Here is a 26,845-nt window from a genome sequence, read left to right as displayed (position 1 = left end):
GCAGTACCAGCCGTGGCAGGACTGCAAACTATTTCAGTGGTGTGTTACACAGGGTCCTCATGATTTCACTGTATCACTACCCAAACCCAAAGGACTGCAGCTTCCCTGTAACTCTCTAGTGTGATATTTATCAAAATTAAAGTTTGATCAATGAACAATAAAGACTCGACATTTAAAGTTTTTTAAATAAGCTTAACATTATTTTCTGTATTGATTTATCCAATGATTGAGAAATTGTAAGACTGGTTTATAAAATGTCCTTTTGAATTTAGCATGGAATGGCATAGTGGTCAAGTTGCAGATTCCATAGACTATTCAAACATACCTGACAGTGTTTCTCCTGCTGAAGTCTATAATAGTTCACTGTTACTGGGTCAATATTGCTCCAAAGAAGGTTGGGAATACATTGAAATGTATTATTCTTTAAATAGATTATGCAAATAGGCATATATGTTCAATAGCTAGTCAATACAAAGTCAGCATCTTCCAGGGCAGATTTGTTTTCTTTTTGTATCAAGTACTTAGCTTCAAAAGCCCCATCTTACACATAAAATTCTTAAAAGCAAATGACATTCTGATGATGGATCCAAATAAAAGTCAACAGCCAGCAATCAAATGTGAAAAGAATATCCAAGTGCCATAGGAGTCTACCTGGCTAGTCTACCTGTACTACTTACATAGTAAATTAGATACTTCAGTTTCTCTCTGTTGTTTTAGGTAATCTTGAGGTCCTCTCATTAAAAGAAGCTCTTGCCATGAGTTTAGATTTTGGATACATGGTGTCTATGGTAGCAGGCAGGCATCACAGGATACCTGAAGCCTTTTGATGTTCTCTGTCCAAGTGCCAGTTTGTATTATGGTTTGAATAAGCACGTAGAGTACGTGAAAGGATGTTGTATAGTGACTGAAAACACTTAAGTTTCCAATTGCCCTTTGGGGGAGATAATGAACCAATACCAAAGAGGACTCTGAGCCCAGAGGAATACATGGAGCCTTTCTAGGAAACCACCAGCTTTTCCTTCCTTTGGACTTGCAGAAGGTCTTCCCTCCCCTGCACACAGGCAGTGACACTTCCCTCTTGTTTTTCCTTGCAGACAGCAGCCTCAGATTCCGATCACCACGGGAACAGGAGTTGTCTACCCTGGTGCTATTACCATGGCGACCACCACGCCGTCCCCTCAGATGACATCAGATTGCTCCAGCACCTCTGCCAGCCCTGAGCCCAGCATCCCTGTCATCCAGAGCACTTATGGTATGAAGACGGACAGCGGAAGCCTTCCTGGAAACGAAATGATAAACGGAGAGGATGAAATAGAAATGTACGAGGACTATGAGGATGATCCCAAATCAGACTATAGTAGCGAAAACGAAGCCCATGAGGCAGTCAGTGCCAACTGAGGAGTGTTCACAGAATTAAAGTACTCAGACTCATTTGGGTTTTTTTGGGGTTTTTTTGAACAAAAGTTCTTAAAGAGCCTGCATGCATGTGTGGCTCCTACAGTTACATCAGCAGAATGGTCTTAAATGTTTCTTATCGTGTGAGACAGATTGTTTCCCTAATTTTTCATGAACTTGGGTTTTTTTTGTTTTGTTTTGTTTTTTTAATTTAGATGAAGACATAAATATCAGACATCAGGACTTGAGAACTTATATGAATCAATAGCTGTCTTACAAGTCTTACCTTTTGTCTTTTTCCGTTTGGATGCTGATAAAGGTTTAAGTTACTGTTTTAGATGGGGGTTATACATTCTCACTCAGGTATGCTGTGCCAGCCTACAGGTTGTGAATGTGTTTTTATTCTGGATTATTTTAGAAAACAAAAACTGCAGATTTCATATTGTGAAACAGAACAAGTCCGCAAGTGTGCACACCCGTGCATCATAGCTTGTCTTTAAAAAATAGTCTCTGAATTCCATTTTTTTCCATATGTATAGCTGAACTTCTGATGTGCCAAACTTTTCATGACTTTTGAATCTTAACATTTAAACAAAAAAGTCTTAAAGGAGACACTGTAAAGTCTTAGACAATCCTTTGGCATCTTAAAAAAAATTATATATGAAACCTAATTTTTTTCCAGAATATGGTAAAGTACTCAGGAATCTGGAGACAGGATATTCTTAATTAGTGAACATGGTTGCCATAGTGCATGTGCCCAATTGCTTTTGCCTCTTGATGTGCCATTAGTGTGAAATTTTAAGTAAGCACAAAAGAGCGACCACCAGCTATGGACAGGCCTGTTTTAGCAGTGTGAGGCCACCTCTGATTACATTCTCTACCCCTTTGCTTTAACCCTTGCATTCAGTCTTAACACATTTTCTCTTAAATAATTTATTCATTCCAGAATGTCAAGGGTCCAAATACTTAATATTTATTTTTAAAAGTACAGTTGGTGGCATTACACTTACAATTCCTTATTGATATTTTAAAGAGCCTCTTCTTTCCCCCTCCCTAAATCACACAGGTATATGAAAATAAAAGTGCACCTGCTACTAAAATGAACATGACCTTTATGAGTGAGAAATTCACTTGTTCCTCTAACACTGTTCAAGGAGCACTTGGAAACACTCTGCTATATGTATTGCAAAATAAAGTGAGTACTTTTATATGTACATAGAGTACAAATACCCCTAAAAATGTGTTTATAGTTATAAACCTCTACACTTAGACAGCAAGGGCAGATGTAAAATCCAAACTGCGTTTACAGTCCACCATGCTGAATTTTTAGGGCCTGAGGAAACTGTGGCAAATCATGGATCTGTACATCATGTTCCCATTGCCACCTGAAGGAACTGTGCTACCTTAAGTATTTATGCAGTGGTTTATTTGTGAGACTCCAGGTGGGGAGGGAGGAACACTCAAATATCTAATTGCAAAGGTGGGAAAATGGGTCATCAAAAATATTTATTGTATACTAGTCATGTGGGAATGTAACTCGTCAAGAGCTTTGGGATCTTTGGATGTAAGGTGCTATAGAAATTTAAATTTCTGTTTGTATTACTTCTGGTAACAATGCAGTTACTGGAGAAAATTCTGGGAAATATGCAAGATTCAATTCAAAGATTGTGATTCTGTTAGATTTCAAAGACGGAGGAGAAACTGCCTTTATTTTTTCCCTCATACTCCACCCCTGTTCACAAATAGATCACTGTATATATATACACAGTTCCAATAGGCCTGAGGAATAACTGTGCTGAAGATCCTCAACTCTTTTATTTGGAATTGGCTGTGTTCAGCACACTGGTGATAAATTCAGGCTCGTGCTGAGAGGTACCAGGGGGCCTGGAGCAGCTCCTCTGGAAGTCTGGGAGCATCTTCTCATAAAGCTGCACAGGTTTTGCTTTGGCCAACAAGATGAGCCTGTGCTAGTCTGGCTGTCCTTGTGCCTCCTGCTCTGCAGACACTCCTGTGAGCTGCAATGGCAGGATGCTCTGTGGAGGAGCAGTCTCCTTCCTGACAGCCCCACTGATCCCTGTCGTGTCAGAAACAGCCACTTGTGCCACTGTAGGAATCGCGTTTCTATGTGAGAGAACGACCCCCCGAGACAAAGAAGATTGTTCAATTTACAGGACAATTTATAAAGATAATGGCATAGAAACACAATGGTCAAATTTCTCTGACCATTTTATAATTTGGAACAAAAAAAGCTATATTTTTAATATTTATTTAACTGTGTTCTGAGTCCATGTCTAATAAGCAATAAACTGGTCTAGCCAAGTCTTCAAAGGCATATGCTGTGTCATTAGCTGGTGAGCGTCCTCTTTAAGCTGGCTAAGGTACTGATAGAAAGTGGTTTTTTGTTCTTAAAATAGCTTGGGAATTTGAACTGGTTTTAATACATTCAGCTCAGATTGGGGGGAGGACTTCATTATTTCATAAAACAAAAACAAAGACTATTTATTAATGTCTTACATAATTCTCCAGTTAGAAGTATTTCTCCCTCCCCCCACGTCACTTTCTCTCTTGCTCTCTTTTTTTTCCTGGTTTTGTTGCATAGGTAGAATGCTGTATTGCTAGCATTGTATTTTATGTAATTATTTTTTTGCACAAAGGCAAACATTTAGATTAGTAGTTTAATTATTTTTTTTTTAAATTTTATGACCATGCCAAAATAATATTCTGCAGGCTTGTGGAGAACAAAGGACTGTTCTTTAGGACTGAAACTTGATTTTGCTTGTAGTACAAAAAAAACACACACTCACAGATGTTGTTTCGTAAGTGTTATAAGCACTGGATATAAATGGTATTTTTTATCACTTCTGACTAATGTGAAACTGTTGTACGAAAACTACATGAACAAAAGTCATCTGTTTCGACTCGTGTGGGCCTGCCTCACAGTTGCCGGATTTGAGTCATTTTTATGTCTTGTTATTTCATTTATTTATGCAAAATACATGTATGTATGAACACTTTGTTTTAGCTCCAGCCCTGCCTCAGTGCTGATGCTCTGTATGTTAAAGCCACATTCTTGAAAATGACTGGCTGTTCAGGAATCATCAGCTGGTAAAAATTGCATTTACTGGCTGGGGGAGTGGGAGGAACATATTTGAATCTGAATTGTGCCTATGAGCGTGTTATTCTATTTATTAGCCGACATTGGCTCTAAAATGTCAGTAGAAATCAAGGAAGGACAATCATAAGGATGAAACCCAACATTTTTACTTCATTAATCGGAGCTCAAAACAAAGTTTTTTGATGAATTTGCCATCTCATTTTAGATTTTTTTTTAAATTGTGTAAATATAACATAGGAAATAGAATTTTATTTTTTGTTCATGGATACTTAGTGAAGTATAAGTTATGTATTTACTTTTGTTCTATATCAGTGTATGTTGGTCCATATTAAATGCTGACAAGTCACTGTACCTCATGTAGATGCTGAATTTACACCCGCAGTGTGAGCGCAGTATTGTGGACCTGTAGCTGGGACAGCAAGATGCCTCACTTGTGCTCCCTCTGATTTTTAATAGCATATTCCACAAACAGGAAGTACTTTCTTCTTTTTTAGAAAGTTGATACATGAAACATGCCAGATTTTGGCTACATTTGATGGGAAACACAGTCTTCTGAATCCAAGTAAAAGCAATGAGATATTTTACTTAACAAGAATGACCTTTGGAAGTCAAAAGCATATCCCTGAAAGATTAAAATGACTGAAATGGCCCTTGCAATGCAGGCAAGACTTAGTGATATCAAACCTTTATGTTGTACACCCACTTAATCATGTTATTGTTACATTAGGCTATAACACCAGAGAAATTGTTCACACAATACACAGAGAGGATTCGTGGAATTGCTTCTTAAGCTTTGTGTTTGACGCCCCTTAGAAACTGACTGGAAAAATAACTCCATTCAGGAGCACTAATATAGTAATACTATTTTCTCTGTGAACAGTTTATTTAATTAACAGATACAATATATTTTCTTTTGAAAAATTATTAAATACTTATATTCAAGAGAAGGCGACTCCCCAAACAGTCTGGTACCAGCCAGAATAGTTCACTTCTTATTTTACAAAAATTGAAGAGAAAGGTCCCAATGGAAACCATACTGCTTTCCAGGGTTTATGTGCAGGAACAAGTCTGGAGAACTGTGCAGATTCTGGTCTGCCTGTATGTTTGGGCATCACCATTTAGCTTGTGAAACCACCTGCTGAGCACTCACAGGACCCCGACTCAGTGCTCCTAAATCAGTGCACTCAGGTGCAGGGGGAGGGAGAAGAGAGGGATGGCTCTGGGATGGAAATGCAAACCCAACAGCAGCATTAGCCCCAGTAAATACACCTCCCTGGGCAAAGTGCACAGCAGCCAGCTGTGAGCAGCCTCTGCTTTGGACAAACACAACACAACCACCTCCCAGTGCCATCTCATCTCCGGGCTGGCTTTCTGCATTTTGGTTTTTGGCCACATCAATGGCATGGCATTTCAAAATCATCTCCCAGCAAAACGTTTAGATTTAGACCCCATCCTCCCCCAGAAAATCACCTACCTATCTGCCTGACACGAAGCATGTCAGTGCTTCCACGGTGGTCACAGTGTTGGTGCTAAGTGGGGTGAGCTTTGCTGAGCCAGGGCCACAGCAAGAACAACTGCACTGCAGATGCAGCCAGCAGGATGTATGATAGAGCTCTTCATGATTTTATGAGAAGTTAATGAATGGGCTTGGACCCCTTGGTGTTTTGCATGCTTTTTTAAGATTCAAGGTGGCACTTAGGCATGTTCTTTTAAAAGAATAATACTAAATGACCTCATTTAATCATTTACAAAATGCTTTTTCCTTTAAAAGAGACTTCTTCTAAACTTTTTTTGTTTTTTGGTACAACTCATTAAAATCTGTGATTTTTCTCAGATCAAGCTACAATTTTGATATGTAGCAATGCCCTGCTACAGAAGGAAAAAACAATGCATATGCAAAATTATTTCATTTTAATCCAAAGCCCTTTCTTAACTACCAGAATTGTTGGAAATGGTGACAAAGAAGTATTCTGAGATTTCACATGCTGGGTAAAAAGGGGTAGGGTGGGGTGAACTGGGCTGAAGGAAAACTTATCAAATTGGTATTTATGGCAATATGAAAGCTATAAAGCAACTTAGTGACATGGCTTGCTTTGTAATTTCCGCTTTCTAAAAACCACAAGTGAGGTCCTTGGTGCTCTTAGAATATGGGGAATGTGCAAATATTTAACTGTTTGTATGCTGCACATTGCAGACCTGCTAGTGTGCATTCTCCGTTTGTCTTCCTTTGTCATTTGTGTTTTGCTTTCCAGAAAGCAATGTTGTTTTTTTTTCTTGTACCTTTCTTCAGCTTGTAGCAAACTAGAATGCTTAGCATTTATGTTCATTCATTATTGTATTTCTCATGTAAAATTTTTTTTATTACATTAAGACAAGCTTATAAGCTGTTACTACATAACTTATCTTACTGTAACTCTTATTTCCTGACATTGTAATTTGTTTGTGATGTATATTGTGAGATTGTACTCTATGTTAATTTAATCAGCACAATTCACTGACATGCTGGACTGACATGCTAGCTGCTGTTTCAAGTTGTAAAGTTTGTGTAGAGCTGTTGGGACAACTGAGACTCTCTTGTCAAGGTACTATGCTTTGATTCCTATAGCAACACCCTGGGTGCAGCTCTTACTGGCGAGGGCTGCTCGTTTAACAGCCACTGGCTACTTAATGGGCAGGTTTTCTTTGTAGAAATTCTATATACAGTGCAGGTACCTACCTGGGCCCATGGCCGGTAATTATTTGGGCGTTTAGAGGAAAAACTAGTGTCTATTGCTGCTTTGAATATGTTTTAAAGTCTGAAAATGTAAATAGTTTATCAAAAAAAAAAATCTTGTACAGTCCAGTGTAAAGTTTTTAAATGAACTTAAAGGTTGCCATCACATCTCACACTCTCCTCTTGATACAGTAAAAAGAAAAAAAAAGAAAGAAAAAAGTTTGCTAAGGATATTGATTTAAGAAAAAAAATCTGTTCTCAGATTAAGAAAGAGAATAGTTATTCTTAGCTCTGCTTCATTGCATAAACAGACTTCTTGGATTTTGTTGTGCAGTATTGACGTGAGGTAAATTAAATATTAAATAATCTTTCAGTGGTACTTTTAAGAGTCTTCTCCTCCTCTGCCTCAGTTATTGATGGAAAAGACAAAATTGAAAGACACTGTCCATATACAGTATGTTCTGGTGTACGTTGGCACCTTACCTACATGTTTCGGGTGGGAGGGATTTTTTAAAATTTTTTTTCTTCTTTTTTTTTTTTTGTTTTTTTTTTTTTTGCACAAGGTGCTTTCCTGATATGTTAAACATGTCATCCTTGGGTGATACAGTATATGCCATGATAGGGGTTTAGACCCCTCAGGGGAGTGTCTATAAGACTGCCTATTTATGCTCATTTACCTCAAGACTGTCCTCTCTACCCTTAATCTATTCACCATCACTCCATCTTTTGTACTGCTGTTGACACTTACAAATTAAAGATAAATTTTGTTTTACGAGATGCGTGTGTGATTTCTTCTATGCATCCCTTATTCCTTTGAATTTAGTATTAAAGACTGACCATGATGAGTTGATGGGAAAATGCAACTAGGCCTGTTCAGCTGGCCTCCTGTAAATTTTGTGACTGAATTTTGCAGCTCTTATGTTTTACCCACTCCTTTCCAGTCTATGAAGGCATTTTCCAGCCTCTGAAATCCATTAACACCATATGCTGTAAAAGACATGCATGATAACCAATCTAATTTGACAATATACACTCAATACTGTCAATTTTGTGTGCAGGAAATGCTGTTGGTAGCAACATAATCTCAGAAGGATTTTTAGTGAGTAGAAATGAGACAAAACAGTTCTCATGTTTCTTGTTTCTTTGCCTTCCCCTTTTCCGCTGCATATAACTTAAAACAAACTAACCAAAGTTAAATAACAAAAAGCCTCTAGTTGCCATATTGCCATGTCTGTAAATTGCTGCCATTGGTGTGTTGTGATTGGTTTCTGAATTAGCAATTAGTCATGGTTCTCATAGGAAAATAATAAATTACATTGAAGCATACTGTACTGGAGCAGAAATGTAACAGAGCCTTTTGGTTGTACATGACATCAGATTCCAGTCAAGTTTCAGCTGGTGCACAAACCACCCTGAAACATCCAAGTGGGACAGAATCCTTTCTTCCTTGGAGAGAGCATCATACATGGACTTCCTAAAAATGACATTCTGCATTATGAATCTGTGTGGTGGAATACTTCAGAGTCAACAGTGGATGGTAATGAGGAGTCTGACCAACATGTTATAATGGAGAAATACATAAATATTGACTCACGCAATTTAATTCCATTTATTTCCTCTGTTCCCCCCCCCCCCCCCCCCCACACACCTGTTGCCGTGTGATTTTCTCCTTTTTCTTACCCGAATCTGCAGCTGTGAGGACTGATCAGTAATCTGGAACACACTGGTGCTGTCAGTGGAGTTGTTACACAAGTACAGTGAAAAGCAAAACAAGCAAGGGCTACAGAAGGTCACTGCTTCCTGCAGCAATAAGACACAAGCTGTGTATTAGACATCTCTAGGTGTCAATCTAAAAAAATGCACACTAATTGCCAAGCAGGACAGGGGCCTGTCTCCGCGTGTACAGCACTCTTATGGACAAGGCCGCGTGTTGGGGGCTAACCAACATAGCAAGAGCAGCACATTGCACACATAGCACACACCACCATGCTTTTTCCTGGTGCTGGGGAGAGCAGCACCTCTGATCAACTTGCTGCAGCAAATATAATAAATAAGCTCCTAAGTTACCATGGTTATTCCAATCATCACAGGAGGGCCCTACTGCACTGGAAGCACCAAACAAGTGACGGAGCACAACAAATACGAGAACTGAGGTGCCCTTGCTACTCTGGTCCTTTCTCCTGCTCTGTTTCTCCCTCTGGCTGAGCACAAGCTCTGCTCAGCAGCTGCAGGTTCCCTCAGGATGGCTGCAGTTTGGGGTTTCCAAGATTCCAAGGTACGGCACGGGCCTGCCTCCCCGCTGGGATTTCCCCGTGGTGATTAACTGCTACCACAGTAGCCCAACAGCAGCAGCTCGTAGGTGGGAGGAGAAGGAGGAAAAAGTAGTAGTTGATTTATATCTTTAATATATGGTTTATAATAGAAAATATGAGCTCCGGGTTGTGTCTCTGAGCAGTTAATGACCAGCTGGGTTAAGGGCCCTCAAATACTGCCATCGGTCATTGGCTGCCTGGAAGTATCCTTCCTGTCATCTGTTATTCCTTAATTGTATCAAGACCCACTGCAGCAGAGGACTGTTAAATCTGTGGATTAATTGGAATCTGACCCTCAGTAAGTTCTAATAATATCAAGGCCGTTTCAGGTTAGCACTGGCCTCCTTGACATGACAGTCCATAACAAACTTCTTCAGAGCTGCTCTGCTTTGTATTAATGGCTGCTGGATGACTGACACAGTAAACCATAATTGCCCTGTAGAAATCACTGTGGTCAGCTGTATTAAGGACTACTTAGGGACAATTTAATTTACTTTGACACCACAAAGTTTAAAAGCTTCTCTAACTTCTATCAAAACCTCCTGGACTTTTGGTTGCTCTTGTATTTCATCAGCAAAGGATCACTGGATAAGAAAAAATGTTATTATTAGAACTTTGAATAATGCTCCTCAAATAATCAATTTGTAAAAGAAAAGCATGTTGATTATTTGGGTCTTTTTTTTGCCACTTTTCTGGACTCTCAGTATGTGGGAAGAAACTAGGCAGGCATTTTAATTTAACCTTCAAAAATGGGATGTGAGCTCAAAACTTGCAAACATTAAGTGTAAACCCTCAACTCTTGCATTACATCCACAACTTCCAACTTTAGTGTTATGAATAAGGTACCTCACACATCATATCATGACCAAGCTTTCTTTTAAGTCAGGTCACAGGGATTGTATTTCAAAATCAGAAAATATAAATATTCTGCAATGATCCAGAGCTGTGCAGCAGAACCGTAGCCTGCAAGACACTGCAATCACCAAGTGGAAAGGTATCTCTGTCACTAAGCCCCCATAATGGCTAATAATCTCTTTCTAGCTACTGTATGTTCACAACTAATTAATCACAAATAGGTTACAAAACTGAAAACACAGTAACTGTCTTAGTGGATTAGAATCCTAGTCCTCCTGGCCCAGTAGGTTTATGTTCCACAGTTGCAACAGGAGATAACAGCTAATGAGAGCATCTGAGCCTGGCCAACATCTGCATCTCATTCTCATGTTCCTCAGCACTTACAGTAATTGTCTTGGGCTATTAATGTGTGCAACCCTTTCCCAGTCAGGAACACAGGCTGGAATTTTGGTGGATGAAATGGCCGAGGGCAAATAAACAGTTAGGTTTATCCCAATTATTATCCCAATGAACAGCCTTGATAAGGAGTTTTTCAACAGCCCTATTTATTCTAATAGAATAAAATCAGGGAAAACAGTCTCAGTTTATGTTCAACTAAATTGCAAAGTCCCTTGTATGATCCAAAATACTTAGGATGATAAACTTATCTCAATTTTTGCAGGATTTGGTTAAAACTTAACAGACTTAATTCAGAAAATCTGGAGATCATAGATTTTAATGATCAAATTACTCAATCACAATGAAATATCTTTTATTCAAACATCAGGAAATCCACACTTGATTGCAGACTTAGTTAATTCCAGTAGAATAGCTGCAGCTGTTGGAAAACCAACGGCTAAGTGCTGGAGAAGGAAAAAGAAATCCCCCCAAATCCACCCACCCACCCAAAAAGAAATGCAAGTCTTTTGCCACGTGTTGAGAGATCATTCAGGGAAAGGGCTTTTGGAAGAACCTTTGGGTACAAGGTACCTCTTTTGTGGAGTGTTACTGTAGAAACTAGAAAGTTCTTCTGGTTCTGACAACTACAATATGGGTTGAAAGAAAAAAGTGAGGGAAAGTTAGTTTATTTGATCTTATTTGTCTCAGCTTCTCCTGTGAGCAGAACCCCCCTAACACTTCTGTGACTTTATATAACACCAGCTACAGGAGGGAAGCAGCAGATATCCTAGCAGCTTTAGATTATTTTAAGGAAAAGGGGTCTTATTTCAGGGAAAATGAATAAGTATGAATATTCCCATAATGTTATTGTGCTGAGCTGCAATAATCTGTACTAAGAATGGCACCACTTCCCTTCTTCTGTGTATATGACTGTGAATGTGTAATAGTTCCTAAAAGATTAATGGCTCTTTTATTCTATGATAGATGGTTTAATGTTCATTTGCTGTACTAGCAATTCATCAGTTATTTAAGGTGGCCCCTCTAAAATTACAAAATTATGGGAAAATTATTGTAACTCTTAGAAATCCCCAGCTGCTCCCACCCCTCCGTGGGGAATGCTGCTAAGTTGGTCATTAGGTTGTTCTGGGTGCAGCCCATGGCTGAGGGCAGGGGCTGCTGGCATCCCTCATGAGCTGGGACAGGGCTGCCACCCCTGCAGACCCTCAGCTGCCCTGGGGACTCCCTGCTCACCACTCACCATTCCTCCTGTCCCCTCTGCACCTTGTCCTCCCACAGGGCAGCAACAGCAGCGGAACGAGGGACAAACACAGCATTCCATCCCTTCAGAGGGCCTCCAGTCCCTCTCTAGCAGATTATTTTGGGGTTACTGTGACCTGAGGGGAAGCAGGGAGCGTTTGCAGCGTTTAGTGCATCACATCTGCTGAGGGTGTTGGCGCTGGGTGGCCGGAGCTGTGGGCAGCCCCCTGGGAGAGGCTGCCGAGGGAGTGTGTCACTGGGAAGGGATTGTGTCAGAGGAGCACAGAGCAAACACTGTGACTTCCAGGGTGATGCTGGAAGCAAAAATGCCTTCAAGAAGACCTCAGGATGGTGACAGGGAAACATTTTTTATTCCTTCTGTAATTCAGTAGTCAAAAGACACGAACAGTCCAAGAAAATTTGATGATTCAACTTAGAACTTTAGATTTTGACCCAGTTTCCATTTTTTCCTACTTCAGCCTTTGCTGCTGAGGAATTTGTTTTGAATGTATCTGTGCACCCTCAGTAGGATCCCCATGCTACCAATGCTGCAGTGTGGACAGAAGAACTGTGGGTTCTGTCCTTTGGGTTCTACCACACAAGTGGTTCTTGTTGGACTGATGATAGCAAGGACCTGATGGGCCGAGTGCCCCCAGCTGAGACCACTGTATTGGTCTTTTCTGTCTTTCTTGCAGTGGAAACAAAAGACAAAGGTTTTGAGCATATTCTTATGTTTTCCTCCCAATGTGCTCTATTGTTTAATGGAGAAAAAAACAAATAGAAGGTCTCTGGTGTAACTGAGCAACCTCAGCAGGCACAGGGTGTTTGGAAAGTGCTGTGATGAAGAATGTAAAAGAGCTCACTAGCACTGTCTGTTCATAATTTGGGTGAGTGGAGTTAAAAAAAATATATTTTATACTTTTTGGTCAACACTTCATGGTATAAAGGATAGTGAATATTTTAAATTAACTAGTAATTTTATTTTTTTTGAGATACCAGGTTGCTTCACTGAAGTTCTGAGTATATCCTGGTGTCAAGGGAAGAGGACAGTTCCTTCAGCATTTGGCAGTAAGTGCACAGGATTTTTCTAGACAAAATCCTAGGATTCCTATGAGATGTTAGGTGCCTCAGACAATGATTCGTAAAGCTGCCTTCCTTCATTAATCCCTCCCTGAAGATCCTTAGCCTGATCGTGCCTAGAGACAGTTCTTTTGCAATGTTTTGATTCTTGTACTGCAAGGAGTTTGTGATTGAATTGCAAACAGGACATATCAGACAATATGCAGCCTTAAGATGCCCGTAAAAGTCTCAGGTTGGGGAGAACTTCAAATTGGTTCAGTTGTTTATTCATTTTTAATGGGGTAAAGTAGTGGATTTCCACAACAATAAGACCAGGCATGGCAGTCTGCGTTCCCTTATACACCAAACTTCAATGACAGTGGGGTTCTGAAATGAACATAAAGCATTCTGAAATAATGAGAATAAAAATAATGTTCTTCTTCTTTTCTGAAAATGTTATTCCCAAGTGAGGGATAAAAGTAAGCATTAAATGACTCATACAGACAACCCTCACATTTCCTACCTTTTCCTAAGTCTTTGTGCAAAACCTGCTGCATTAGGAATCTCAGAATAAGCATTAAATCTTCCTAAAGTTTTCAAATTTTCTGCCTAGATATTTGCTTATCTTCTCTCTCACATTTGCTTTTAATGTCTGAACACTTAAAATTCAGGCATGCTTTCCACCTCTCCTCATTTACCTCCAACAGCTTAACCTGCAATTTATTGTGAGGATTGCACCTATGAGTAAAACAGGATCAGACCTTAATTTGATCTGCTATTTATCCGTTGTGTTAATTGTAGCCACAGGGTTGTATTAAGAAAGTCAAAAAGTACCACTTGTAACTACAGAGTGGCTCTCACCTTTTAAATGGAAAAACACTCGTTTTCTAGAAAAAATAGGGAAAAAGTGGTTATGAGCTAAATGAAGAAGGCAGAAGGGTTTCTGTTTTTCCATTTTTAATGTAATTAATATAATATTGGCACCCAAAATGTAGCTGTCTGGGTGCAAGCCTGCTCCTAGCTTTTACTGCTGCTGGTGGGAACAGATGCATAATTTCTAACACTTTTGTTTGTTTGTTTTTTTTTAAGCTGCAAATGGGGTTCTTGTTAGGCTAATGGATCTTGGGATTTTTACTTCACAATAATCAGGAATTTCATCTGCTTGTATTTCTGAATGATGGATTCTTCCATCATATGCTCGGGGGTTTTTGGGTTTATTTTCTCAAGGAAGAAGACAATAGTTTACAGTATAAATTATTGAAAAAAGATTGAAAACTTGTTGGGAGAAATTCTAGTCCTATCAAGCCACCACAGTGGTAAATTCCTGGTGGCCAGTTAGACTTTGACTGAGGAATATATGTTATCTTTCATAGTGGCCACTGAAAATAAGGCACCAAGCCTGAGAATAGTAAATTAAAGGGAAAAATCCCACCTCAAATGTCTTCCAGAGCAGACTTGAAAATAGAGGTATATAAATTTTATATTTAGAAGGTATAGGTTTAGAAGTACCTAATAGGTTTAGAAATACCTAATTCTCTTAGGCCCCTCTGAAAGTCTCAAGATGCTTGAACTTTATGGAAAATGGACAATAAACACTTTCAGTTCTCAGCTTTGGGGAGCAGTGTTCCTCAGCTGGCAATGTTCCTGCTCCCTCTCACTGAGAACAAAGCATGCTGAAGTCTAGGACTCTCTGTGACATCTGAAGTAGAGCTCCTGGAGGGGAATTATTGCCCCAAAATGCTGATCTGAACACACTGGATGCTTTGTGAAGGTGTTTGCTGGTGAGCAGCACCTTTCACCTGTTTATTTTCACTTTCTTGAGGTCTGGGTAAGTTTTGACATTACTACAGGGGCAAGATATGTAGAGCCTAGAGAGAAATAAGTGCAGCCAGATTTCCTTGGAGTCAGTGCCATGGGAAGGCAGTTTTCCTGGGTGCTGCAGCATCCATTAAGGAGAGAAAGGGTTGAGAAGAGACAGGGTGGCAATCTACAGAAAAAAAGGTGGTAAAATTGGAGGTTATCTCAGTTTGCCTGCTTCGGTTTGTGTGATGTGAATGCAATGGATGCTTGATATAATTATGCCTTCCTTGCCATGTCTTGTGCCAAAGCAGTATCTCTCAAAGGTCTCTGATGGCATTTCAAGGGAACTTTCCTGGGTGTGGAAGTTCTGTTCCTCAAACATAATGTGGTAATTTCTTAAGCTGAGAAATAAGTGGAGAAGAGGGTTGCAGTTACCATTAACTCTCATACCAAACTGGGTAAAGATACACTTAAAGAAAATGCAGTTCCAGTCACCTGGAACTGTCAAAGGACAGATGTTAATGGCCATTTTAAATAACACTGAGTTTCCATACCCTTCCTGCTGGCCAAAAAAGGCCCTGACATCAAGGATGTGCTATGTCTAGCGCTTGTTTTTGAACCTAAGTGCTGAGAAGCCTGTCTGGCACTGCATTATATAATGTGCCATTCCAGACTGCAGGCCACACAATGTGTATGTTGTACTAAAGGGCCCTGAAAGGGTACGTGTGGGTTTCCCTTTTAAGTATCACCTGCAGGTAAGAGCTGTTTCTGGAGCCGTGCTCCTGTGGCGGCGCACAGCAGTGGGTGCTGCACAATACCAGGCTGTTTTCTGCGTGACAGTGACAGGGTCACCCTTGCTACCCTGCATGTGGTTGAGCTGATTCTTGATTAGAGATCAGAAGGGGATTTTTGGCAAGGGTGTAACAGCAGAAATCTGAAGAAAGCTTGTGTTTTGGAGACTTGGCTTTATTGTGACTCTAACTGTACTTTACTTGTCTTTTTTTGGACCGTGTTCTCTCCCTGCATTTACCTAACAACAATAAAAACTTTTGTGATGTCCTGTACTCTGACTCAGTCAATGGGATGAGGGAGTCTCCATCTGCTGTTGTTCATATTTAGAATTTATGGTCACATTGCCATAAAATTACAGGTTGCTAATAAATTGAGTGACAATTAAGAGACGTGACTACAAAGAGGAGACAAAAATTAATGGTTATTCCTTAACTCTGCCTACTCTTTCTATTCTGCATTCTGTTTTGCTGGATGGTTCAATTTGGAGTGATATTTTTAATGCTTATAACCTAAAGGTATGTTTTTTGTTTTGGTTTATTTATTTTTTTTAATTTTTGTTTTTTTATTCCTTAAGGAAGAAAATTGATTCCTTATGTTCCATACATTAAGTTTCTTTAACATTTTTTTCAACATGCATAAAATTATAGATCTCTGGAGAGAATGAAATACCACAGTATTATACTGCACCCAAACTCTTTATTTCTCCCCTCTGCTGCCAAACCTTCAAAAAATCACAACATAGCATTAATACATTTATGGGTACTGGTTTTCCATGTTTGGTACAAAATAAAAGTATAATAAATGCCCAAGCACAAAAATATGTGATGTCAGTTTATGGGGGATAGATGCATTTCTGGTGAATAAAGCTTTGAATCTGCTGCCCACAAAGAGTCAGGGTGGAGGAGAGATTTGGTGTGTGAGGACCAATTTTAACAGTGCCATCCCGTGTGTGGCTAAGGAACTACACTGCAGGTTCTAGATACTGAACCAGCACCCTTGAGAAAATTGAAAATATGCCATCAAATTTTATAGTAGAAGCAGATTTTATGAGAGTAGTAAATGGTACCTAAAATAAACCAAAAGACAGGAAAAGGTGTTATTCCCAGTTCATCACTGCACTGTGAACTTGGTGCATCATACTGTGTTTGGATATATGAGTCTTTCAAAGCAATGAGAAAGAACATCAGGTTTGTGGACTATTGGGTGTTTTTCACTGTTTGCTTGATTTGCATCATTAAAGCCAAAGCCTTTTCTGAGTGCCAGTTGTGGAGCAGACTGTGTAAAGAAGTCTCTCCTAGAACCTGTTCCCAAGGAAGTGAGGAAGGGGCAGTGGAGTTTGTGTCCAACTACATTATCTGAGAGGAGGTGCTCAGTGTATTAAAATGAAGTTGCGTTTGTGGCTCAGCAGGACAGATACCACTTCTTCTCTGAATAAGTCATTTAGTCTGTTGTACCCTCCAGCTGGTTTTTTCATTCCCACTTAATTTTTTTTTTTCTTTCTATGTTTTCCTTCTTTCAAGTCTCTATCCATCCATCCCTGCTAACCTCTGATCTCCTTCATGCATCTCTTGCTGGCAGTTCTGAGGTCTGTAGCCTCACTTCTTTTCTCTCCTTCAGGTTTTTGCTTTTTCTTGCTGTGTCTGTTCTGATTTTGTCTTCTCATTTTTCCTTTCAGTATTTCCCCTCTCCACTTTTGCATGGGCTATACATCAAGTCAGCTAGCTGGGTGTGTACATGGAATATTTGAGAAAGCCAGAAAAAGGTAGAGGAGGGTAAGGAAAAGAAGTCTATGGGTAGTTGTTTAAAGAGGGACTTGTGTTTCCAGTACCTACAAGGGGAAATAAAAGGAAAGAGGGAAAAAAAAAGGATGGGAGAAGTAAAATATTGAGAACACTTCCGGTGAGCTCCTGTTCATTTTGAATCCTGTCAGCAGGGGATCCAGCTACAATAATACTAAGTTATTAGTTATCTTGTTTTATATCCATAGATTATGACATCAGTTTGCAGGTAAATCTCTCATGACTTCTCCCTTCTTTCTCACAAAACAATTCACAAAAGGAACGGATCACCAAATATTTAAGAAGCCACTTAAAAAGTCCTTTTGTTGCCTCTTTTCATCAGCTTTCTCCATGCCAGCATGTGCAGTAAGTTCCTGTGCCTGAGGATTTGCACCAAAGCCACATTTTGAACCAGGCTGTGCATAATAGGCGTCTCTGTTAGTTCCTGCCAACTGAAGCTCCCAGCAGTGGATGGAAAATCAGACATGCAGCACTGCACAATAAATCTTATTGTAATTCACTCACTTAGCATCACCACGAACAGGCCTTGAAAAATGTGTCGTGTGTGCTTGAAATCATACTTGTGCTCCTGCCATTAAAGAGCAGGAAAAAAAAACCTCTTGTAAAAAAGTTTCATTTACTTTTTTGTTATAAAATACTTTTTACTGGTGCCAGCTGGAAGGAAAATGACCCAGTTAGATCTCAAAATTATGATGTAGCTTTAAGTGCTGTGTTTAGATTAACTGCCAAAATGTTAGTATAAAGTGGTAGGTGTTTGTGCTGCAGATAATAACTAATGTACTGTTGGTCAAGATAGGCCACTGTTCTGTTATTATTGTATGGATCTTATGACTAAACATTGGAGCAAGCCTAGTGGAACAACAATATTTTACTGTGCCTGGAATACTAGCTTGTCAGAACTTAATTGGGGTGCCAAAAATCTAATGAATCAGATGGAGAAGATATCTTTCTTTTACTTTTCTTTTGTTTTTTTCTTTCCTGTCTGCTGTGTTCTGATTTGTAGTCCTTTTTCTATAGCAAGTTGTATTTATCTCACGTATTTTCTGGCAAGTGCTGTCTCAAATACAATCAGATCTCTCTGATTGTCAAATGATTATGGTCTTCCAAAGACAGTGAAAACATCTTTGGTTTCTTTTTTTTTCCCCCTTTGCTTGTGAGACAGGGTTAAATGTGCTGTATATTTTAAAGGACCTGGCATACAAGGAAAAATCAAGGTTAAAAGCACTTCAGAACTCAAGTTGTGCTGATGTGTATGACCTTTGGGCCCAGAATTAGCTATTTTTACTCTGTTGATATAAAACATTAACCTCAGTCAAATGCTTCTTGCAAGAAATGAAAACAAAACTGTGATGTTTAAATACACAATCTAGATATACCTACACCAGTTGCCATGAAAAAGTCAACATTTGCTAACAGACACCACATGGTGGATTCTGTGGTACTGCAGCTTTTCCCTTGGAAAGGAAGGGAAGTACCTGTGGGAGAGGAAATATCTCAAAAATCTTGAATTTACATGAGCTCCTTACCAAGCTCCTGTTGTTGTCAGCCCTTGCTTCTCACTTTCCCAGCTCCTTTCTCTCCCCTGTTCTGCTGCATCCAGGCAATTATCATGGTTAGATGATGTTCAGTGATGTTGGGTACTTGTCTTCTTGTCCCTGCTTGTGACTCCTGTGTTACTGCTGTGAGGAAAGGTTTGGTAAAATATACCAGATGTTGTATTGGATTTGTGTGTGTGTGTGTGTTTGGATGTTTTTGTTTGTAGTTTGGAGTTGTTTGTTTGGTTGGTTTTAATGAGGGAGAGATTAGGTTGAAGCAAACCAAGAAATACTTGTAAATGTTTCTTGGTCTAGTTCTGCCTTAGATCTGAGCTGATCTTAGTGTTGTGTTTGCTCTTCATTTTCATAGCTGATACGGCTTCCAAATAACACTTGGGCCTATTTTCAGAAAAAGGTGTTCAGAATAACCTCTAACTCTCTATTAGTCCTGGGCTAATGGATGGCAATGCCATCTATATTCTTACAGACCAGCAGATTTCCAGGGTGCATGTAACGAGCAGCTTGCCGAAATTTGCTACATTTCCCAAAGCCTCATCTTGGACACTAGAAAAGGTTAAAAGAAAAGGATATTGCCAAACAACACACCCAAGAAAAATTTTATATTCAGAATGTGCACTGAACAAGATTAGCTTTCAAATTTTTTTTCTGGTATTGGTGTAAAATCTGGTAAAAAAAATTCTGCAGTTATGGTAAACAATGGAGAGAGATAATTGATAAGTCAATACTTATGCTTTATTTCAACGGAATTTAATAAGATACTTTCTGGTTTTGTGTCTGTCATTTCAGGAATGGATAGGGAACAACAGATGATGTTTCAAATAGGAGAAGTAGTGTGCTTCAAATAATGCCATTATATTGATCTTTTTACAGCATGCTTTCCTTAACACCCAGAATGACCAAACATTTATGCAAGTTCATCTGGCTGCCAAATTAAAAAAACAGTGAGACTCTTCACTGAGTCATATTACTATCAGCAGGGCATGGTGTAAAACGGGTATGATTAAAAATACAGGTTAAAACGTCACATCTGTAGTCATAGCTAATAAGACAGCTGTCCTGCGGACTTTGCTTTGTTTATGTACTGATATTTTAAGACTAAGTTTTGACTCTTCTGAATTGGGAATGCTGTAGTAGTAGTGCTTTGAATTCAGTAAGAACATGCATCTAATGAGTTTTCCTTCTCTACTCAATCTAATATTAAATACACTTGAAGTTTTATTGCAAGTTCTCCTTCTTGAGTTCCTAGAATGAAAGCGTAACATCTCAGCCTTTATCGTACCAGGAAGTGATCAGTGGAAGTCTTTAGAAAGCAAACACTGCTTATTTTAATTTGCTACTCCAATTAGAATGTTCAATAAGAAAATACTTTTAATTAAAATATGGATACTAAAAATATAACTCTTTTTCGAACTAAGGTGTCTAAACTAGACAGCGCTTTGGAAATATAGAAGTTTTTACTACTTTTTCTGAGAGCTGTGGCTGAAATACTTGCATAGATGTCCAGCAATGAACAACAGGGACAGTACCACCAGCTGGGATAAGGATTCCAAGGTTAGAGTGAAATTGTGTGAGGATACAGAAGTTTTTTCCTATGGAATTTCATAGGAGAAGTGGACCAAATGTAGTAACCAATGCGGACACAGAGCTCCTAAATATCCCTTTGAACTACTTCCAGAAACAGGCTAGAATGTGAATCCCAGTCTAGCAAGCTGTGATAGAAACGATGCAGTGGGAAAATCAACTTTTGCACTTTTGTGTTGACTGCTGAAGTCCTGATTCCCAAACTGTGAAGCCTTTATCTTCCTTGTTCCTACTGGTACCACCTCTCAGAAGTAGGTCTGAATTGATGCTGGCACATTTCCATCACTGCACTGATGGGTTTTTAGGTGTGTGGTTAATTTGGTGCAGGTTTTCTTCAGTCTTACCTGAGGGTTGGCTTTTTTTGAAAGACTGAGATTTTTGTGTGTTTCTATTTGCTATCTGGGAGCTATAAAAGGAAACCTCAACAATCAAAGTTTAATACTTTGTTTTCCGTAATAATGTGAAACTTTCAGAGGAATTAGAAATAATAGATCTTGGGTTCAGTTTGTTTATTTGTTTTGGGCTTTTTTCATGGTTTTGTTTTTTGTTTTTGTTTGTTCATTTGTTTTAGTTTTCATTTTGGTTTGGGGTTTTTTTGGTACAAAGGGTAAATAAGTGCAAATCTCCGTACTTTACTTGCCTGACAATTGTTGTAGTTTGATACTATTTTTCCCAAGTGTTGCAGAAATTACCAGGTCAAAACCTTCCTTATTAATAGCTCTAGGTTTGCAGGGATGGGAATGGCATCCAGTTCTGCTGAGAAACAGCTGAGTGTATCTGGGAGTTTGAGACATGTACGTGTTTTCATTTTTCTTAGTGAGCATGTAGTAACTAAAAGGAAGAGTGTGGGTTAAGAATCATGTGAGTACAGGTACCTCTGTTGCAGAGTCATAGCTAGAGCATGGTACAGCTATAGCTGCATTCCTTGTAGTCTAGGGACAGAATATGTTATATTCTATCAAAAGTAAAGGTACTTCTTAATTATGTCTGTTTATTTCTAGACAACAAAGCAGTCCAAGACAAAACACCATGCCTGAACAATCTTCAACTTTATTATAGTTTAAAATCCCAGGTTTGCTCCTTCCTGAAATGTCTCCAGATTCTATGTGTGTACAGTTGAACCTCATTCCAACTTTAATGTTTATCTAGATAGTGTGAAAATTGTAGTTATTTATCTCAACTGCGGACACACTTGCTGTCGTCAAATATTCCAAATTATTTCCCTGGGATAATGAAATTTTATTTTGGATGCCCAGTGACGTTATCTCCAGTGTCCTTACAGTGGATTTGGCTGTTTATTGCCATGGATGAGTAAAGGGACCTGTGGTCACAGAAACCAGCAATGCTGATGAGGATGCTCGGTTTTGCAGCCTGACCACTCCAGTCAGCTGAAACTTTACAGCCTGAGTCCTACACCTCACTAAGCCAAGAGGCTGCTGAGGGAACTGAACATCCAATTGTTCATTTACAGACCTAGGAGACTGCTCTGAATCCTCTGGCTTACATGTGTAACACACAGACATGTGCTGGGGATTCTGTTGGGTCCTACCAACAGTTTCAGTTTTAGGAGGTGTGTGTTGTCATGAGTTCCATGCTGTGCTGATTAAGCCACATACTTCACTAATCAAGCTGCAAAGTTAAGTAGGTGAAATTTAATAGACTCTACTAATCAAGGTGCATTCTTTGTTGAGCAAGCTGAATATTTTAAATGTGGAGGGTTTTTATGTGCTCTGTTAGCTGGCTTGGAGGCCTCTTATTGCCTACATACACAGCTAGCAAAAAGCCACCAGGAGCTGTTCCATTACTGACAATGGAAGGAATGTGAGCTTTCACTTTGATACTTGTTCCAGTGGAGCTTAGGGAAGAAGTAATCAAAATTAGCCCCAGTGAGCAAATGACACTATTTCCCTTTGATAAGTCTCATTGGATTACACTGGAACACATTCCTGTCATAGCAGTTCCCACTAACAGCAAGGGTACGTGTGCTCCACACAGCCCTCGCACCTCAATTTGTCTTCAGGTTTCTCAGTGGATCATAACTGATCTTTAGGCCCTCTCATGATGATTTTGGTCCTCGTTCAGATAATCTTAATTCAGTTTTAATTTTGAGCTCTTTCTCCAGTGCACCTCAATCACACTTTGATTGGCAAAGGCAGAAGAATGGTGGGTTTGTGTCTTACTCTCTTTCCAGGAGCAGACAGGACATACTGGAAAATATCTGGAGGCAAAAAGCAGTTGCTGCAGAAAGTTGAGCAGCAGCATCATTCAATACTAGAACTGTGCAAGTTAATGGAGCCAATGTGACAAACAAAATATTCTAACTAGCTTAGGGAAAGTAAGTATGTAATTAGGAGGGCAAAATGAAGCATTTAGATAGGGGGTGAAGTTGAAAGTAAAAGAGAGGAGAAGAGATTTAATACTGGGAGCAGAAGTGATTTCACAAATTTCTACCCTGAATTCACACGTAGTAATAAGGATCCATAGTTATCCTATTTGCTTGCAAGTTCACATGTTATACCTTTGGTGCTCTTCCAGGTGTAATCTAGGGGTGAATTCTTCTTCTGTTTGTAAAATGCTGAGGGATTCACTGCACCTATTGCACGGAAGAACAGATTCCTTCAGTCTGATTGAAGCCTTCTTCTGCCATTTTGTTTGCTTCACCCTGTGAATTTTAACACAGGAACACTTGTAGCCAACAGTGCGAAGGGGCATCTTTCTGTTAGGAAAGATTTTTTTCTGTGTGCTTCAGCAGCCTAAATAGTGTCATATGAGAAATAATGGCTGTTTTAAAAAATTTCTTGTTCTTCATGGTGTCCATATGGAAGTAAAGTAAGTAAAATTCCCAGCCAGTAAAGGCTTCTGAGCATAAAAAAATAAAAAGAGAACTAAGATGGGTGTACAAACACACCTCCTTAGAAGTGATTTCAATGTGGAGTGCTACTGGAGAGAAAGAAGTTGTAAAGAGTGGGTAAGGGTTTAGTTTCAATTATTTTGGAAATATCTTCTTCTCTGTTCAGTCTACATGAAGCGCCACCCACTCAGCCTCAATTCACCAACTTGTTTTTATTATTATATTTATGCCTGTTAGTTTTTAACGTATGTGCTTTGGATCTAACCACTTATTTAAGCTTAAAGCCATCAGTAATTGAGTAAATTACTTTTTTTTCTTGTTGCTTATTGTCTCAAGGGCCATAGTGCTGTAATTCTCTTTGGTTCAGAATGATTACTGAACATTATCTTCTTGTCATATTTTATCTAATCTTTATCCCTCTGGTGGGGGTATATGCAGGGAGAGATGAGGCATGTGTGATTGCAAGGAGGGTATAACAGCAGCTTCTAAATACTTTGTTAATATCTCTTGGTTAATATCTGTCAAACTGGTGACTTTCCAGGCGATCGATATAATGGTTTCCAGACACAGAAAATGGTTCAGTTTGTTTGTCATCTGAATTATTGAGATGTCCTCTGCTTTACAGTGAATCAGTAAAATACTGTATTACACTTAGTAGGAACAACCAAGTGACATAAATTATTAAAATTAAATTGTACTACTCAACATAAGCAAGCAGAATGCAGTACAAAGAAATGCCAGCAGTGTATTGGGTTTTGGTGGGTTTCTTGGGGGGGAGTTGAAGAGGGTTGTTGCCTTTTTTGTTTGTTTGTTTTTTCTTTGTTCACCAAATGATTTGCTCAAATTAGGATTCCATGTTAGTAGAAAATAATTAGTTCTACTGTAACTTTAAAACTTTTATTGGTGACCCCTGTAGAGCAAGGACTTCTTTTTTGGTATGTAAAACAGCGGTGTTCATTGTGTAGACAATAGAGATCTGGTCCAAAACTGAACTGGATTTGATTGTTCAACAGGTATTAGATACAAGTGGATCAGTTGCATTAGACAACAAAACACAGATTTAACCCGCTTCTTCTCTTTTAGGCTTTCAAAGCAGGAGTTTCTGTGAACTTAATTTTTTAATTTTTTTTTTTTTTAAAGACCAAATGCTTGTGAGAATTTTGCTTGAAAACTGTTGGAAGTAAAGTTTGACTGCTAGGATGCTTCACACCAGGGGCAAGCCTGTCCACCGCGTGTCACAGAGCGTCAGTGTAAATCCTCAAAGAGCGCGTAAATTCCACAAGATGTAAATTCCACTCTCTAGTGCGCAGGTTGATTACGGCTCAACATCTACATAGGCTCTTTAATTAAGAGTAAAGGTCAATAGGTTAAATAAGTAACTTAATCAGAAAATTATGCAGAAGTGCCACAAATCAAATGCATTAGTCAGCCCTTGAGATCAATAGGGTATGCAAATCGATCAGTAGAGTATATACTGGGGGACTTCAAGTACCGAAACACGCAGCGTGATACTGCAAACACAATAGTTCATAGAGTTTGTCTCCTCCCCTGGCAGCTCAGCAGTTATTTAATTATTTCTCAGTTGCAGCTTTGCTGTGCCATGCACAGTGTTTGGATCCCAGGTTTCAGCTCATCCTGACCGTTGTGCAAAGCTGGGAGCGAAGCTGGGCTTTGGATGAGTAAGGGAGAGGTTTCAAAGCATGCATGGTGGTGTATAAGCATCAAAGTTGGGTAAGGGGCAGGGAAGGCAACAAGGCTTCTTTGACTAGGAAGACAGGGCGTAGGCCCTCTAGAATATCAGAGCAGCAGGGTCCAGACTCTCTTCTCTGCTGTGGTTTGCTTGGCACAAGGAAGAGGCGACTGATTTATGGCTTCCTCATTCTCCCAGTGCCAGCCCTGACCTCAGCACAGGATAGAGAACTGCATTCTCTTGTGAGAGCTGGGGCAGGCCTAAGTGCAGGATGTTCCAGCCACAAGCCTTCTGCTGTCCCTGTTTATTTGACAGGACAGGGGGAGTTAGGACCAAATGTTCAGCATGTGCAGGTTAGCTCCTGGCACCTCTGTGGACCTATGCCCAGATCCAGTCATTTTCTCCTGGACTTCCTTTGCTATTTGCTGGAGTCTTGTTCTGCCTCCTTTAAAGGGCAGGTGACTGTTGTGTGTAAGAGCCCAGACCATTATTATTGATGTCTTGTTTCAGGAGGAGGCCATTGCAAATGTTTAGAGAGATGTCCAGGTTCAGTAAAACCGACACTGTTTGGAAGGATTGTTGATTGGAATCAATCACTGAATGACTGGAAAGGCATTCTATAATGATTGCAATTATTCCAAAATTTATAAGTGATAGATTTCCAAATAGTAGGAGCAATTCTCATCACCCGGTGGGATACAGTGTGGTTTCAGTGTAAAGATATCTGTTATCAAGTCAGAGATACACTGAGATCAGATGTTCAGCACCTCTCCAGATCAGCAGGGAACTCGGGGACAGCACGTCTGAAAAGAAACCACCAACAGACCAACCTCAGGGAAGGGAATGATTTGACTGTGCTCACAGCAAACATGCAGATTGATTGTGTTTGGTTGGAGCTGTGTTCACTCAGTGTTGGCTTTTTTAACTCCCCCACATAGTTTCTGAAAGTAGACAGAGTTGTTATGGAAATAAGGCAGATGGAAACCCCCTCCTCCTGTACTCATAGTGTGATGGACTCCTTGGCAAAGGAGCTGGGATTTCCTTTGCACAAACATAAAAGCCATTGGTGTTTAGCAGTGGAAGTGCCAAGTGGCATTCTATTGTCTTTCTCTTCTCTTTCCTTTCCACTTCTTCTTGCTCGTTTGAAAAAGTCATGTCCGAATGTGTCTGAGCTGATGCATTGTTGCTAAGGCACTTTGTGGGAGGATCCAACTCAGCAATACAATATTACTGAGAAAGAGGGTGTTGGAACTATTTTTTTTCAAAAAAGTTTCCCCCCTGATTTACAGAAATCACATTTCTGTTTATCTTTCTGTCTTTTTGCCCAACTCTGTTCTTTCAATACTTTTATTTTGTTTGTTTTCAGGCTATGTGGTATGTTATATAGCTGCTATTTTCTCTATCTTTTGTTTAAATTATAGGTAGTTTAACTATGTAGAATAATTTCTGAGACTATTTTGGTGAGTTCTCACCTAAGTTTGTTTCTAGAAATCTGAGCTTAAAATTCTGTTTCAACCTGTAGGCTACTTCTGTATTTATAGTCTGCTTAGTGAGTTAATCATGTTATCACGTTTTACCAACATTAATCGTATTATCACATTTTACCAATATTATTCATGTTATCACATTTTACAAATATTATTGTTATTTCTGCTGTGGGGAGAAGCCATGTCCTTACTGGGCTTTTAGGAT

General features: G+C 39.4%; 1 protein-coding gene across 5 annotated transcripts in view; it reads left to right on the top strand.

Annotated features, from left to right (window-relative positions):
• SOX6 (SRY-box transcription factor 6) overlaps positions 1–4,861 on the top strand; it is a 257,801-nt gene extending 252,940 nt beyond the window's left edge. For 4 of the 5 annotated variants that reach the window (XM_058806757.1, XM_058806755.1, XM_058806756.1 and 1 more), the window contains exon 15: positions 1,095–4,861. In XM_058806757.1, coding sequence (XP_058662740.1) covers positions 1,095–1,398 — 304 coding nt within the window. In that variant the 3' untranslated portion in view covers positions 1,399–4,861. The remainder of the gene's footprint in view (positions 1–1,094) is intronic. The other variant, XM_058806758.1, reaches the window with a different exon arrangement.
• The last annotated feature ends 21,984 nt before the right edge of the window (positions 4,862–26,845 follow it).

Source organism: Ammospiza caudacuta, chromosome 6 (assembly GCF_027887145.1).
Source record: "Ammospiza caudacuta isolate bAmmCau1 chromosome 6, bAmmCau1.pri, whole genome shotgun sequence".
NCBI classification, from domain to species: Eukaryota; Metazoa; Chordata; class Aves; order Passeriformes; family Passerellidae; genus Ammospiza; species Ammospiza caudacuta.
The sequence above is the reverse complement of the archived record's forward strand: the minus strand, read 5'-3'. Positions and strand labels throughout refer to the sequence as shown.